This window comes from Primulina eburnea, chromosome 2 (genome assembly GCF_022965805.1).
Source record: "Primulina eburnea isolate SZY01 chromosome 2, ASM2296580v1, whole genome shotgun sequence".
Classification (NCBI taxonomy): Eukaryota; Viridiplantae; Streptophyta; class Magnoliopsida; order Lamiales; family Gesneriaceae; genus Primulina; species Primulina eburnea.
Window position 1 is genome coordinate 6,460,427 of NC_133102.1, and position 18,066 is coordinate 6,478,492.

Genomic DNA, 18,066 nt, shown 5'->3' on the forward strand with positions numbered 1-18,066 from the left:
AAGACAATAAAACTAACAATACTATAGCCCAAAAATACAACTCTGAACATCTAATCAAATATCCCAAATAACAAACGAAACTTAAATCGTACCGTACACCGGGCTCGGCTATTACATGTTGGACCACCCGTTCTGCCCATAATTGAGTCATTTGTAAACTCCACGCTCCAGATTAGGTCCAAGTTCCAATTTTAACATGTATTATGCAGTTCATCACTAATTTTCGGAGAAGAAAATGAAGTCGCAGAAATTAACTAAATGCTGGACATGACAGGTGCGTCTCCTTAATTTTGACTAATGAACTCACAGATAAGATCACCTTCTCTACTTAAATTAAAGAAACTTATAGCTTCGCAAGTAACAAAACAACTTGAACATGCCTCACTTGTTACCAAATCAAACACCAAACGTGACGATTTTATAGAATCCACTAAAAGTCGATTGATGTACAGTTACGGCATGCAGGGTTGGGCCCGTCTACCAATGGAGACGGGGTGGGGGCAGATCCAAAAATTGTAGAGGCTTGATTGCATGATGAGAAAAGTAATGCACTAAAATTTATAATTTTCTGATGATGCTTCCTATAGAGTACCTGAGACCTATAATTTAATCTAGGTTGGCCAACAATCGAAATAGGCAAATCCTAAAAAATCTATTTACATCAGGCGTGATGATACATGAGTAAGGTGTTTCCGGCAGCACAAGCAATCAAGTTGGTTGTTGGATTCCACGCCATATGCAGCAACTTGGAATTGAAATCAAAACCAAACTCGTTACTTCCTGCACTAGCTCAATCGTGTCAAGAGCAATCTCAATCAGCTCAAGGTTAAGAGCGCAATTTAATGAAATTAATTAGTTTTAATCATTCAATAATCTTTAATATAAAATATTGATATTTTATTTTAATATTAAAAATATTAATACTTGATCTTAATATAAATAAATCGAATAATTTAAATTAAAATTAAATCGCCAACATATATTGGGACCGCAAACTAAATATGAATGTACAGTTTCTGTTTCGAATTTTATCTTGAAGAACTCGAACGGAACCACAACTTCTTGGTTGGTTCTAGTCGCTAAGAGATCATTTCAGTTTTGTTTACGGTTAGAACGGATTGAAGAAAATGACAGGCGAAAAGGACCCGAACAAGAGAAGATATAGCACCTTGTCTCGAAAATCCTCTGTTCAAGTTGCTTAATGATGATCGTCGGAGTCTAGACGAAGGTTGGAGGAGCGATTTCCTGCAACAAGATATGGTTCTTTTTAAAAATCAAGGGTATCGTGAGCTTATAATCAACAGTAATTTACTATGGGATTTTGATAGCAGAAGTAATAGGGGACAAAACTTGCATAGTCCTCATCCCAAATATACATAATACTATGATACTAAGAAAAATAAAGTGGACACATAACATGATCAGTCACAAAAATTGTCCTCCGGTGACATGAATATGCTTATAATCTCTGGACTTCGGTTATTTTACATTGTTACCGAGGGGTTGCTCAAGTTCCTGCCGTGAATTGGTCAATGTTTAGACATGTTTGCTGATTCAGTAGGATGCTTGATTGGTTCCATTGTTTCTTTCTTGAAAGTGAGAGGTCATGTTTTTCCACCAATAAAAGCCAAAGGAATGAAAACACGACAATGAACAAATGATAAATTAGGAACCATTCAAGATTCCTCATGAAGGTATAATTTCATGCATAGCACACACCATGTACTGACTGGAAAATAAGAGCAAGTTTTTTTCTGGAAAAAAGCAAATAGAATTGGGGAGAGTATATATAGTGAGATACCTATTTGGATTTTTGCCAACTTCTATGGTTGTACCTTCTTCACTTCCAATACCATATGAAAATATGCGCAGATGATTGCTAATAAAGAATCATTAATTTATAGTGAGCATAGAAACACAGTATGATGGAAAACAAACAGACTGGAACATATGTTTCGGCCAGAAAGGCTAACCTGTATGATCCGGTTGCAAAGTTAAGCCTATCTCCGGCAAGACAGCAGTCAAATTTGTCAAAAATTGCATCATTATTATACATATCACACAACTGTAAAATTCGTACAGTGATGCATCAGCGGAAGATGGAGAAAATAAATAAAAATTCATTTGCATAAATAAAAATTACAGCTCAGTCGTAACATTTGAATCTACATGCAAAACAAGTGTTTTAGCATGACACAATTCTGGTGTAAAATGTACAAGTGTTGGGTTTTAGAACCCTCACAAAGCTCATGAGAATTCAATCGATGGAAGATTATTGAAGCAAATTGCCTGCCAATGACATCACAAATCATTATCTCCAACAGTCCAATTTTGTATTTATTTGATATTTCTGCTAGATATAAATCAGCAATGATACTAAAAGCTACAGCTGAAATAAGGTAACAATGTAAATCCTTGTAGCAGTGTTCATATCTACCAGACACGTTGATTAAAAATTAGTCTGCCACTTTATTTATAAATTAGAGGCTATAAAAATTTAATAGAAGGATTACAGCATTTTAATCACTCAAACAATATAACAACAGAAACTGGGGAGAGAAAAGGTTTTGAATCATTCAGCAGACACACACCTTAGGCCTCAGGTGCTCATGAATCCTATATGTAGCCACCGGGCGGGTATCCATCCGCATATCCCAAAGCTTACACAAAACAGAGAAGGAAAGGTGAGATGCAAATATCAACAAAATATAACATATTTTAATGCAAACCGTTTATTTACTTTGAATTTTACAATTAAACATTAGAAGGAGAGAGGAAGAGGCAACATCCAAACACAGACTTGAACTAAGGAAATGAGATAAACAACACTCTGGTAATAGAGGGAAAAAAATACAAATTTCATGATATGTCAATCCAAGCTCACCAGGTGGAATCATTATGGGAAGGCATAAACTCTTAACGAGGAAAAAGCAAGCAAAACATTAAACAAAAGTAAAAGTGTGGCTGAATCTCAGTCCTGAGCCATATAGAAGGGGAAGACTTACTTTCAGATTCATAAAATCGCGGCATAAAATATGCCTTCCACCATTTGCGAACTTTAAATCAGTTATCGCTGCAATAATCTCTGTGAAGAATGATTTTGGTCCGTGGGACTCCTCCTCTTTCAATCTATGAAATTACATTCAAATGTTATCAAACGTAAAGCTACAACTGTTTTAGTCACAATAACAAAATATTAAGCAGAACGACAATAACTCACATCTTTGCGCTGTGATCACATAATGCTGATAACCTCATGTCCACAAGCCGAACAAATCCCCTTGAACTGCTGTAAGCCATCAGATTGCAGTGATATGGATGGAATTCTGCTGAAGTGATCACCTCTAAACAAATATCACAAGAAGATCAAATTAATCCTCCTAGTTGGCAAATGCCGTGAGAATAGTCAATGCCCATAATTCCTTGGTTTTTACTGGGAATATGTTTGTAAACCATTGCTCCAATAAAACAAGAAGGAACACTTAGAAATGAAATCTTCCTCACTCCTATTAATCCAGGCCACTCTAATTAAAAAATGACAAGATAAATGGAGACAGAGTCTAAAAAATACCTGTAAGAGCTTCCATATTTTCAGGTTTCATGTCAATGATATTGAAACACTGTTTACTAATTTCAAGGTTCCACAAATTTATTCTTAGGTCATCTGCTGAAATAAATGTCTCCCCATCACTGTAAAACAGTAAGAGAAACTCAATAGCCATAAAGATTTGTTGTTTCAATAATGTTACACAACAAATTTCGGAAAATTTTTCTGGATTTAATTATTGTAAGTCTGTTCTATAAATACGAGCATGGTTATGATTACTAAAGATAGTTTTCCTGGATCAATAGGTAAATCCCTTTTTGTTATAGGCTTACGCTACATCAACACACTAGTTACATAGTTTAACCAATGCCAAATTAAAATAGAAAACACAAAAAAAGGTTTCTAGAAAGACAAAGGCTAAAGAGTATACCTATTGATTGAGATAGAGTTCGTATTGAAATCATGAGCATGCGCATAAACTTTTCGACATATCGCACGAGTAGAATCTGCCAAGCATGATAGCTAGAAACGAAACAAACTATATATAAACCACACATCACAATGAAGCCCACACATCCTATGATGAATACTCTTATTGAGACGATCAGATGCCAAATTGGGACTAACATATACCTTGGCATGTACTCCATTGAACGATGATACACCATTCACCGTGTTCTCTTTCCATTCCAAAGAATGGCCATTGGCAATATATTCACTTTCCCCATTAATAAAACTTCTTTCACCCAACAGAGAATTCTCTGAAGATATGTGCTGGCTGATATCCATTTTTTTTACTTGCTTTAATTTATGTTCCTTGACCTGCCTTTAGGCATGAATTAACAAAATGGCAGGAAAGGACAAAAAACAAAGTGGTGTAAATGAATATCAACAGGAAACTCACTGTAGCTGCCACTCTACAATGCTGGTCAATTGAGCTGACAGGAAATTACTATACTAGTTTCAAAGACATTGAGAATCTGAAGTAACTCACCATTATCTTATACCTCATTATATCAACAAAAGATTACAGTGGAAGTTCTCAGATCGTTAAGACTTACTCATTTGAGGGTTCACAAGATTAAAATTTTATAAACTCATTACAATCAGAACAGATCTTTGGAGAATCAAGATTGGAACTTTACAGCACCAGAGAACATCAGACAATACACTTTTACTGATAATGTTACAAGAAAATTGTACCTTCCATAGTTTAATAGTCTTGTCATTTGTAGATAGAATATATAATGAGCCATTAGGTGTCATACACCACCTCATTTTTTTGATATTTTCTTCAATTTCAATGCTCTTTAAATAGTCAAACTGTAAAACATGCATAGTCAAAAAAATTCAGTGTTAAATCAACATCACCAAAAATAAGCATTCCAATACATTAGATGTTTAATAGATTACAAGTTATGGAACATACCTCTGGCTCATGACTTTGGAACTCAGTTTTATATCGAAATTTCGGATACCGCGAAACAACAACATCAGTTTTCTCAAACTCCTCCCGTGAAGTGCCTTTTAGTGACTCCTGCATTACCAGTTAGAACAAATAATTAGCGACTATGAAACCAACAATGTCTTCAAAGCAGCATGCTTTTCATAGTTTTTACAAATTCAGTGACTTTTGCTATCCAAAGATGACTCCAATTTCTCATGTAATCACTCTGTGTGTTCAACCAAAAAATAAATAATTTCTAGCAAGAGAGTAACTTGGATTAAATAAAACATTTCACACAAGTCGTCAACATTATGCCACATCAATCATTATCATCGCTTTAAACAGCACCAAAATAAATCATGCCTGCATAATTGTACCACTGTCGTTAACTACCAAAACTTCCTTACCAAATAAAACAGACCAAAAAAAGAAGGAAAAACTCCACACCTCTTTACCATCTGTTTTCTCGAAAATTACGACCCGACCACCGCGATCGCCTACAGCAAGGTGATTACCACTCTTGTCGAATTGAACCGCGGTTATAATATCAACTGAAAATGCACAAAAAAATCGGCAACGTCAGACAGTGATAATATTAAAAACAAGTTTTTGCAGAATGCTGTATGAAAAGGAGTAAAATTACTATTTTGCACTTCTTCTCCGGGAAGTTTATCACCGAATATTTGAGATAACTTCCAGTCGGAAACGGCGAGAGAGGAAACGTCGGAGGAGCTGAAACTAAAACTCATCGTGGCTCGGCTGAAGCCTCAAAACGACATCGCACAAGCGCCGGCTGTAGCTGAAGTGGAGTGCAAATTCCACGGTGGTTTCCCGTTATCCACTCGATTTCTGGAAAGTTCTTCCACAGAAACGCCAATTGCTTTCTTACTTTATATGGCAAGTAAACATGGACCCCACTTCCCAATCACCTATTTTTAATAATTTCTATTTAAATAATTTCAAAACGAAATTAATTAATTTTAAAAAAACAGATGGAAATATAATTGTCAAAGATTTAGGGGAAATTTGAGAAAAAATCGTTCGTCACAAACTTCATATGGTGTTCACTTCCCAAGTCATTAAAATTTATTCTGCACAACCTGAGGCTGAGAGCATGAGAATTTTTTTTTTAAACTTCATCCACAATTTTTTATTCATTTTTCTCTTATTATATTATTTTTTCTTATCTGAAATCTCTCAACTCAATTTCATTCTCATCGACCGAAGAATCCCAAAGCTTCCTTCCACCTTCACCTTCAAAACTACATCCCATGCAAAATCAATGGTTTAAACGACGAAGATATCAAATGGGTTATATAAGGTAGAAAGAATGAAGATAATCAAGTGACATCGGCTGCCCATTTTCTTGAGAATCACGGACCAAAGATTTTTTGGAGAATCATGAAAACAAAACAAGTGAGTTTCTTATTTTTTGTTCACTCGATTTTTCCATTAATTTGATATTTGTTACCACATTTGTTCTTGATTTATGTCACTGTGACGATTTCGCAAAACAGAAGAGTTTCTTCATCATATTTGTTGGCTCGATTTCTCCAGTAATTTGATATTTATTAGCACATTTGTAATTGATTGATGTTATTGTCACGATTTCGAGAGTAAATCTCTAGCTACCAAAACCCACTGCGTCGACACCCATGGTGAAGGCAATTGGAAGCCCAACAATTTTTTTGGCTAGGTACAAATTTTTTTGCGAAATCGTCACAGTGACATAAATCAAAAACAAATGTGATAACAAATATCAAATTAATAGAAAAATCGAGCGAACAAAAAGGAAGAAGAAACTCACTTGTTTTGTTTTCGTGATTCTTCAAAAAAATCTTTGCTCTGTGATTCTCCAGAGATGTCACTTGGTTGTCTTCATTCTTTCTACCTTATGTAACCCATTTGAAACATTCGTCATTTAAACCATTGATTTTTGCGTGGGATTTAGTTTTGAAGATGAAGGTGGAAGGAAACTTCGGATTCTTCGGCCGATTGAATGAAATTGAAGAGAGAGATTTGAGATAAGAAAAATAAGTATAATAAGAGAAAAATGAATAAAAAATTGGGGAGTGAGTTTTAAAAAAATTTCTCATGCTCTCAGGTTGTGCAAAATAAACTTTAGTGACTTGGAGATTGAACACCAAATGAAATTTGTGATGATGGATTCTTTCCCAAATTTCCCAAGATTTAATCTGGACATTGTAAAATTATAGAACATTGTCTTTTTAACACTGCTAAAATATATTTGATTTATTTTTAGTATTTAATGAAAGAACAATATTATTTTAAAAATCATATCTAAACAGCAATTTACATGATTATATTAAGAGTAGGTCTTTTGTGAGATGGTCTCACGAATTTTTATCTGTAAGACGAGTCAACCCTACAGATATTCAAAATAAAAAGTAATACTCTTAGCATAAAAAGTAACACTTTTTCAAAGATGACCCAAATAAGATATATGTCTCACAAAATACGACCCGTGAGACCGTCTCACATAAGTTTTTGCATAATATCAAATAAGATATATGTGAATTTTAATAAGTACTTGGAATATTTATCAAATTCTAAAATCATATAATAAAAATAATAATATAAATTTATATTTTATATATTATAGTTAGGTCTAATTTTTTAAAATCCTGGAAATACTTTTATTTTCTTATAACAATCCTTCCAATAAGATTTTTATAATAAGATTTGGCTTTTTATTTTTTCAAATTTAATTTTTAACAAGAGTAATTATATATATATATATATATATATATATATATATATATATATATATATATATATATATATATATCTAACATACATATAAATATACCACTTTCATTTGTGAATTTCCTTATATATCCTTGTTCATTTATTTAATTTAATTTAAGTTAGCAAACAAATTAATATGTTATCTTAAAGGTTTTTTTTTGTAATTCATTGTCCATTTTAAATGAATTTGGATATTAATACACATTCCTCTTTCTTTCCTAACTTTTATGCCAAAAAATTATTTATTTAAATTTTCCTGTTAAATTAAATTTGGACATTAATACACATTCCTCTTTCTTTCCTAACTTTTATGCCAAAAAAATTATTTATTTAAATTTTCTTGTTAATTTAATTTACCAAATTAAATTAATAGGTTTTTTAGGAGTTTTTTGTAATTCATTGTCCATCTTAAATGGATTTGGACATTAATACACATTTCTATTTCTTTTAAAAATTTTATGCCAAAAAAATTATTTATTTAAATTTCTTAGTAAAATCTAACAGAAAAATTTAAAACTTCTAATAAAATGTTTAATATTTCAGAGATAACTATAAAATCAATTTTTTTGAAACTTAAGAATTTTTTTATGTATTAAATTAATTTTTTTAATTAATATCAATAAATTTATGAAGTTCTTGATATTTTTATGTAGATGATAAGAAATGCTAAATTTTTGACAAATTCCAATAAATTCATTTAAGTAATAATTAAATAAATAGTTACTCAATTATTTAGTGATTTCACTTATGATTCATTATGTATTATGATAATATTTTAGATAAAAAAATGTTTTTAAAATTAAAGTTTTTATTATTATATATTTTGTTATCAATTTTTCATTGCGTTCTAAACATAATACAAAGAATGATTATATTAGCATTATTCTATTACGAAATCATCATATATCATATATTGTTTGTTATATTGTTTGTTCTTTTCAACCTATTAAATAATTTTTAATTGTATATGATGAAATTACATACATAAAAAATAATTTTTTCTCTTTTCTACATATTAATTAATTTAGCATTATATATGATGACTTTATATATATATAAGTTATTTTTCACATTTCAAAATAACAAAATTGTTATTTAATATACTCACTTATTAAATTAACTAAGTTATGTTTACCAATTCACTGTGCATTATTATTATGATTGCAACTTAATGAAGCATATGTGAGAATATATAGTGGTCACCCTATAACAATTAATATTTGTGTTTAAATTATTATTTGTAATTAAAACTAATTTTTGTTCGATAAAATTATTTGATTAGTGAGAATAAATTTGATTTAGAAAAATGATTTCTAGAATGTAAACTAACAACTATATCATATTTGTTAGTGTAATAATTTTTTATGTAAGGTATAACAATCGAAATGTGACGTTTGTATTGTTTTACGATTTTAAAATATTTTAGTTAATGTTGCATCGTTACTCTGGTTATAACTTTTGGTAAACCGACAAATGTATGATCCTACAATTACTATATATAAGAGTCAAAATCATGAGATCAATTCTCATATATTGCAATTAGTGTAATTATTGATATTTTTGGAGTGCAATAATTGTCTTTGTTGGATACATCGATCGAATCATGACGATTGAGCTACTATACAGTTTAAAACATTTGAGTTGATGTGTAATATCTATTCTAAAAAAAAAAGTTAAACAAAATTCGCAAGGAGTTAAAAGTTAGCAAAAACACAATTGATATTTAACTTAATAACAAGTTTAGAGGTTTATTTTAACATCATCATGATAATTTAGTTAATTAAGAGAATTTTATTTGACAGTCACTATATGCACTCCATTTAAATACATTGTGATTGTGGTTTTAGAAAAATTTACTATTCTCTTAATTTTATTTTTATTGTTTTCCATTGTGAATGATATTTGGATGAAAAATCTATTTGTTAATTTGAGAGAGATATCATTATGTTATAATCATGCAAATTGAAAATTGTTATATAAATAAGTGTATATATTTGATTTATCGTTATGGTGTATTTTTATTTATTGTGTTTTGATATATTTATAGTAATAAATACTCATAAACAATATGCTATTCAAACGATTTTAAAAATTATCTAAATCTCGTTAGTATATATTTCAGTATTAATCACCCACGTGCATCGCACGTGTTCATTCCTAGTATATATATATATATTAGACTGTTCTTCTGTATTTATACTTTGACGTTGTATATATATATATATATTTATACTTTGACGTTATATATATATATATCCTTGCAAGTCCACTGAAATATTAAGAAAACAATTCCAAAATATACAAATTCTAACAATCTCGCAACCAAAAATATAAAATTCTGGCAAACTTTTTACCCATTCTACCTTACTCCTCCTCTGGATAAAACATAGCTCCTTTATTCTTCCTCAACCAACAACTCACAGTCTCTGTTATTATAATTCTTGAGTCTTGAAACTCTACAAATTGCAAGTCAAAAGATGGTCATTATCAATTTCAGAGAGTTCATTACAAGAGATCAATCTCCTTTTATCCACGGGTCCTGTACTGGTAAAACTGCAATAATGAGAAACAAGCCTAAAAGTCAGCAAAGATTGGATTTTGATATCTGAAAGGATAGCATGAAAGTTTGTTTATGGTGTTTTCGCAATGTTTCACATGAAGGTGATTGCTTTCTACATAGTTTATTTCCTTTAAACCTGAAAGTAAAAGTATCTTCATTAAAATTGGTCAAAGTTCGCTACAGATCAAGGAAGCTTTTTACCAAGAGTTTGAGGAAATGAACTTGATAAAGTTGGTTTTCTCGATAGACTTTAACTGACGTATTTCACCAAACTGAGACAAGAGAGAATTCTACCTTTGGACGAAGAAAGCGAATTGAACTATTGTCTTTCCATTTAGAATTGACCACAACTCGAAAATCATCATTTCCCAAGCTCTGCTGCATCTCCAGTATTTGTTGTGCTGAAGTCAAGGCAGAATCTTTGCAATCAAACAACTCAATCACAGAAAGAGTTGGACTTTCTCCCATCCCACAAGGTATCTCGACCAACTCATAGCACATCCGAAGAATGAGGCTCTGAAGGTGTGGAAAGCTTTCATGATCAGCTTTCCAGTGCTTCAAGTTTGTACCTTCGAGAACCAAATGTTTTAGTCGACAGAATTCACCTTCGTTTGGTTCCCACTCTGGCCCCAAGCATGCATGATCTCTCAATTTAAGTACTTCAAGATGGGTTAATGAACCAACAATTGTCAAATCATGCCAAGGCATTGCACATCCACTTAAAGTCAGTATTTTAAGAGTCCGTGGGAATGCAAGCTTCAACTTCAAAGCTGGACAGGAGCTGATGATAAAAGCGGAAGGGTGTACTTGGAATTTCAAAGTTTTGAGATGATGCAGATTGATCATATTCTCAAAATGACACTCTGCCCACCCTTCTCCCAAACTGACAGAAGGCACATATGAAACTACCAGTTTCTCAACGTTCTGAATCCTTTTCAACATATTATCAGTGAATCTCAAATTTATAATTCCTACCAACGTGTGTAAGCACGAAAGGCTTACAAGTTTCTCATTGATATCAAATTGTGCACCAAAGGGATCAAGAAAACAAGCATTTGTTAAATCTACATGCCTTAAGTGTTGCATTTTCAAAATTTCCACTGGTATATCTTTAAACCTTAACATATCAAATTCCTGACAAATAATTAGTGTTTCTAGTTTCCGGAGTGTGGATATTGATGCGGGTACATCCCCCTTGTACCTCAAACTCAAAGCAACGTACCGCAGATTCGAAAGTTCCAGAATCTCTGAAGGAAATTTATAAAAGTGTACTTTAATAGCATCCAGAACCCTGAGTAGCTTGAACTTTAAGAAAACACTTGAGGAAATATCGTGTTGTCCAATAAATATAAGGGAACGGTTAAATGCAATTGACGGCGTGGATCTAAAAAGATAGTTACTCATATTGTTGCGATGAATGCTTATTCGTCGTTGACTATATGAACTTTCTGGAAATATATTGACAAACCATTCCGTCACATGTAGAAACTTCTCCTTGTTTGCTTCTGTCACACAGATATCACGTAAGAGGTCATGGACCATGCACAATTTGATTTTTCCTTCAGAATCATGCTTAGACACTAAAACCATACCCCTTTTGACAAGTTCGTCCAAACAGCGCTCTGCGACCACTTCCAAACTTCCACAAGGATCTTGTTTTATGAAACCCTCTGAAATCCATAACTTGGTGAGTTGGGAAGCCAAGATCTCATAATCTTCAGGAAAAACACCCATATATAGAAAGCAAGCCTTCAAATGTTGAGGCAAATAGTTGTAACTCAATTTCAGTATCTCCAAGCATTGATCACTTGAAGTCACAATTGAAGTTACATTCCGTGCAATCTCATGCCACGCTCCTCGTGTCATATTCGTCTTGGATAGTAGTCCACCAATCACCACAAGTGAAAGGGGAAGTCCTTTGCATTTCAATGCAATTTTCTCCCCAATTTCTCTCAATTTCCAAGGGCAAGGTTGTTCACCGAAAATCTTAGAACAAAGTAGACTCCAACTATTGTCTATGTTTAAGAGAGACATCTGATGAATAGATCCGGAAGAGCTGGCATATGCAGCAATTTCAGCAAGCCGAGTTGTCAAGATGATTCGGCTTCCGGAATTGTCATCTGGAAATATCCTTTTCATGTATTCCCAAGCATGAATAGACCATATATCATCTATAACAATGAGATACCTCGTACCTATCAAAGTTTTGTAGAGACGATCACCTAGTTGATCATCTGTCTCCTCATCTATGTTATCTGTCAACCTTGTCATCGAACCGAGTATACCCAGCAAGATGTTTCGAGTATGGTATGACTGAGATACAGTGACCCATGCCCGCATATCAAAATGATAGATGATATACTGATCATTGTAAACACTTGTTACAAGAGTGGTCTTACCAATTCCCCCCATCCCAACTATTGAGATGACTTCGAGCTTGGAAGAATCTTCAGTTAGGTGATTCTTAAGTTGCATCAAGTCATCAGAAAATCCCACCACTAAATTATAGGGATTGGGAGCACGTTTTGATCCACATGCCCGCAGAGAACCCCTAGACTGCAAATCATATAGGCCAAATTTGTCAATCTTTGGCACATGTTCCATTGCGGAATCAACTTCTTCTAGGACGTCAGAGCCCATTTTGTCTCTAAACGTTTTCACCTCCTCCGTTATGGAATCAAAGTCCTCAACGATATTCCTCATGTCTTCATTCTCCAGCTTGAGAACGCATTCCCTGAGCTTCATCTCCTTCTCGTAACTCTCGAGCTCAGGGACATCTTTTTTGAGCCCAGAAAACAGTGGCAAGAGACAATTTATTGCCTTAATCCAGAAAGAAGAGCATCGTGTCGAAGGAGAATGATTGATTAGTTGCAAATCTATGATATCTTCAGCTTCACAGGCTGCATCTCTTATTCTTTTCTCCAAATAGGTCAGCTTTTCACTGCTTTTATCAGATGAATCTTTTAAAAACACTAGCAAGAACTCGATTTTTGAAGGAGAGATTCAATAAGTCTCTTCTCAACATGAATATTTGAATAGGGATCTGGGTTTTGCAAGTATTGATCGAGTGTCATGGCAAGAGAATTCAGAGCTGCATATGCCATGGCTGGTATCCTATCTCCTCTACCCAATAACAGGCTGCCTATCAAATGTGATAAAGATAAGAACTTCCCACATGCATCGTATAGCACATCATCAATAGCCTGGAATCCAAAAACTATGAATTAAAATACATTATATAACTTACATATTTCTTATAGTTTATTGAATTTACCTAACCCAATGTCGTTTCATTTACAAGTCAACAGCAACAACTTCTGAAGAAAGACTCTGAGAACTCAAATGACGTCGGCAAACGCGGGAGTAGGATCTGGTTTTATCCCTTTCTATGTTTTTGGCAAAAGACCTTTTCAACTTATTTATATGTCAAATAGTTTACATGGTAGTTCCAATTAAAAAAATTAAAGCTGAAAGAATAAGAGATGTATTTTTTTCGTATTAAATGACTTGCTGAAGCTATAAATATTTTGTGACTTGGAAAATTTTGAGATTGGCAGTATAAATACCCAGAAATAGTGGTCGTTGTATTTTGGAAGACGACTTACAAAGAATTCAACTCGTCATGCCAAATAAATTAAACTCTCACTTTGTTACTCTAAAGATGAATAACAACGCAATCCAAATAGAAACTACATATTTAATTTAGAAACTGATTAGTTAAAATTTAGAACTATGGTTGCTTTGTTCCAGGGATCTGCGTGTCCATGCAGTAAAGGTTTTTTTGGCCCCAACATATCCCAGTGTTTCTGCTTCATGACAGAGCCATTGAAGTACATATTCCCGAACATAGAGCAAACTACTTGAAACCCATCATTTCCTAAGCTCTCTTGCATCCCCAATATCTCTTTTGCTGAAACCACTACAGATTCACGACAATTATCCACCTCAATCCTCGTGAGCGTCGAAATTTCCCCGATCCCAGATGGGATCTCCACCAAGTTCCGACAATTTCGAATAACTAGCCGCTGCATCCTCGGAAAATGTTCAGAATCAGCTCTCCAATTCATCAAGTCTAGTTCTTCAAGTACCAACATTTCTAGTTTACAGAACTCGCCTTCATGCGGCTCCCACTCCGGACCTTGACAAGCATGTTCTCTCAGTTTCAGCACTTGAAGATTGGGCAACGAACCAATAATAGACAGATTGTGCCATGGGATCTCACATCCTCTTAAACTCAACTTTTCAAGTGATGGAGGGAACGAATACTTTAGCCCCGAGGTCATGTTCGAACCAAAAATCACCCATAAATTGATTGTTAATGTTGTGAGTTGGTCTAGATGGACAAGATTCTCAAGGTGATAGTACAAAAATCCTTTTTCCCAACCGAGAGGATCGTATGTAATTTCTAGTTCCCTGATGTTTGAAATTCTATTTAACATATCCAAAGTGAATTTCAAATTCCTTATTCCTGAAAGAGTCCGTAGATCCTTGAGAATCAGTGGTGCATCAGCTGGATCAAGATAAGAAATTTGCAAGAAATGGACGTGTCTCAAATGAAGCATGTCCCATATCTCTACGGGTAAATAAGATTCGACCTTTTCTTTCGAACAATCGATAATCTTGATGAATAATCAAAGTTTGAAGATTCAAGAGCTTGGATATTGATCCGGGTATGTTCCCTTTGTACTTGAAAGCAATGTACCGCAGGTTCGAAAGTTTTAAGATTTCTAATGGGAATTCAAGAAAGCTTACCTGGCTAGCATCTAGTGTCCTGAGTAGTCTAAACTTTAGGAAAAGAGGCGAGGACAAATCGTGTTTTCCTAGGATTATGAACGAACGGGCATATGAAAGTGAAGGTGTGGAGTATAAAAAATCAGCACGACCCTTGAGTGTCGTCGGATGAATGATTGTACGGCGCTGACTGTGTGAAATGTATGGTAACACATTTGCGTAGCTTTTTGCCACGTACAGAAAATTCTCCTTGTTCGCTTCTTTGACACAAAAATGTCGTAGAAGATCATGAATTTTGCATGTTTTGATCTTACCTTCATAGTTTCGTTTATAAGGTAAAATCAAGCTTCTTTCAACGAGTTCTTCTAAACACCTCTCGGCCACCTCTTCCAAGCATTTGAGTCGATCTTGTTTCAGGAATCCCTCTGCAGCCCATAAATTGGCTAGTTTTGAAGCCGGGATCTCATAATCTTCTGGAAAAACGCCCATATAAAGAAAGCAAGCCTTCAAACGATGAGGCAAGTACTTGTAACTCAACCTTAATGTCTCTGAACATTGATCACCACTTGAAGACACAAGTGAACTTACATTTGCTGCAACCTTTCCCCATTCATCCTGTGTCATTTTCACCTGGGAGAGAAGCCCACCAATCACCACGACAGAAAGAGGCAGGCCTCCACAATTTTGTGCGATTTTCATCCCGATTTCTTGTAACTCGGAAGGACAAGATTCACCACCAAAAACCTTAGCACAAAGCAGAGTCCAACATTGTTCAGTACTTAAAAGAGGAATCTCATAGGTTTCAGAAGATTCAGCATAAGTAGCCACATCCCGCAGTCTAGTCGTTAAAATGATCCGACTTCCATTATTGTCATTTGGAAATGAGAATTTCAATAAATCCCAAGCTCTAGTATCCCATATATCATCTATGATCACAAGATACCTCTTATCCTTCAAGGCTTTGTGTATGCAAACAACCAACCGATCCTCAGTCTCTCCTCGTATTTTATCTGTCAATTTGTCCATCGAATCTAGGGCATGTAACATGATTTCTCGCGTACTATGTGACTGAGATACAGTGACCCAAATACGAATGTCGAAGTGACATGCAACACACGGATCCTTATAAACATTCGTAGCAAGAGTTGTCTTACCAATACCTCCCATTCCTACTAATGAGAGGAGGATATTTAGCTTGTCCGGTTCCCCGGTGAGCCGATCCTTAATTTGCACCAATTGTTCCTCAAATCCCACTATCGGATTCTTGCTACTCGAACCTAGTTTTGACGAACCTGAACTTAAAGAATTTGAAGCTCGGAAATCACTTTCTTCCACCATGAGTAGCCCTGGTAGTTCTTTTATCTTTGCAGCATCTTCCAATATGGAATCGAACTCCTCCTCCATGTTTTGGAAGTCGTCTTTTTCTAGTTGAGAGATGCGACTGAGGGCGAACTCGTGCTGACAAACTAGCTCGGGTATATCATTTATTGCAGCCATGTATGTTCGGAGAGAGTTTATTGCATGAATCTTGAATTGAGATATATTAACCGAACCCAACAGATTGGTTTGATGGAGATCAAAGAAATCCTGTGCTCGGTATGTAGAATCTGTGATTTTTATTTCGAAAGACTTTGTTCTTTCATCGATTTCAAGGGGTGTAGTTTCAAGAAAATCCAGCAAGTATTCAAGTTTTGAATGGAAATCCTCGATACGTTGCTTCTCGAAAGGTCTCGAATACTGATGAGGCTGCAGCAAGATTTGTTCGAGAGTCTGTTTGAGAGAAACTAGAGCAGCAAACGCCATGGCCGATCTCTCAGAGTTGCAGAAACAAAATTGATCGAACCTATAAATCTCAATTTATTGTATATTTTATGGGAGTGGACGGAAGAAAAGGACTGGCTAAGGGCACCCACATTGCTGCTAATAATAGCCCATTAATGTTCATGCACTAACTGTGGGTGTAGAAGTTATTAATTTTAAGTGACATGGCAACAAGAAACGACATTATTTCGCACATAGCGACGGTTATTCGTAAACCGTCGTAACTTGAAAAGCGTCGTTACTTGCGAAAACGGCATTATTTCGCACATAACGATGGTTTTTCGTAAACCGTCGCAACTTGAAAAGCGTCGTTATTTGCGATTGTTTTTTAATGAAAGTCGGTACTTACGACGGTTTTTAAACCGTCGCTAGTTGCGACGGTTTTTCAAACATCGTTGTTAATTAAGTCATGTTATGAAGAAAATCTCCCGAACGGAATCACCAACGGCATGTTTTTTTCATTTTTAAGGCTAATTAAGGCATGTTTTTTCATTTTTTAAATAATATTTTAAATAAAAGAGTTCAACTTTGTTTTCATTTCTTAATAATATTTTAACGAATATTGAAATTAAGTTATTTTTAAAATAATAATACTATTTATTTTTAATAATATTTGTTGTAAAATTTTAAAAATATTAGAAAGATATTGAAATAATTAAAAATAAAAAAAATGAGTAAGTGGACAGTAGGACCCATAAATAATGAAAGTTGATATTAAATGAATGTGAGTGTGTTTTTTAAAAATAGTTTGACTGCATTTATTTTCCCAATTTCCTAATATAAATATGATAAAAATTTATGTGAAACGATCTCATTGATTATATTTTGTGAGACAGAGGTCATCCATGAAAAATTATTATTTTTATACTTAGAGTATTACTTTTTATTGTGAATATCGGTTGTATTAACTCGTTTCACAGATAAAAATTCGTAAGACCGTCTCACAATAGACCTACTCTATAAATATTAGTTTTTTTTTTTAAAAAAAAAAGTAAATTGCATACAAATCCTTATGAATATCAAAAGAGCTAATTGTTTTTTTATATAAATTGTTGTTTAACTTTTTTTTTTTTTTGACTGGAAAACTGTAACTTTATTGATGAAAATCGTCTATTACAAGTCGAACCAACCAAGAAGGGAATTCCCCATTCAACCAAACAAACGGTGAGGGAGAAGAAACAACAAAGCTAG

General features: G+C 33.9%; 2 protein-coding genes and 1 pseudogene across 3 annotated transcripts; all 3 read right to left on the reverse strand.

Moving 5' to 3' along the window:
• Positions 1–401: 401 nt before the first annotated feature.
• LOC140822804 (serine/threonine protein phosphatase 2A 55 kDa regulatory subunit B beta isoform-like) lies at positions 402–5,852 on the reverse strand. Of its 2 annotated transcripts, none has more exons than XM_073183700.1 (14): positions 5,638–5,852; positions 5,442–5,545; positions 4,977–5,084; positions 4,821–4,870; positions 4,181–4,373; positions 3,978–4,069; positions 3,572–3,690; positions 3,221–3,344; positions 3,006–3,129; positions 2,592–2,660; positions 1,974–2,065; positions 1,802–1,879; positions 1,169–1,245; positions 402–780 (listed from the first exon to the last, which is right to left on the reverse strand). In XM_073183700.1, the coding sequence occupies exons 1-14, from the start codon at positions 5,741–5,743 to the stop codon at positions 662–664; spliced, it is 1,455 nt and encodes a 484-aa protein (XP_073039801.1). In that variant the 5' UTR covers positions 5,744–5,852; the 3' UTR covers positions 402–661. The 2 variants fall into 2 exon arrangements, with proteins under 2 accessions (XP_073039801.1, XP_073039800.1); XM_073183699.1 differs by having other exon boundaries at positions 4,181–4,369; positions 4,751–4,870.
• Positions 5,853–10,003: 4,151 nt separating this feature from the next.
• On the reverse strand, positions 10,004–13,808 carry LOC140822806 (putative late blight resistance protein homolog R1A-10). The gene is made up of 3 exons (XM_073183701.1): positions 13,598–13,808; positions 10,618–13,526; positions 10,004–10,316 (listed from the first exon to the last, which is right to left on the reverse strand). Exons 2-3 carry the CDS (start codon positions 13,066–13,068, stop codon positions 10,290–10,292), a joined length of 2,478 nt encoding a protein of 825 aa, XP_073039802.1. The 5' UTR covers positions 13,069–13,526; positions 13,598–13,808; the 3' UTR covers positions 10,004–10,289.
• Positions 13,809–13,858: 50 nt separating this feature from the next.
• Positions 13,859–16,880, reverse strand: LOC140822807 (putative late blight resistance protein homolog R1A-3; annotated as a pseudogene).
• Between the last annotated feature and the right edge of the window lie 1,186 nt (positions 16,881–18,066).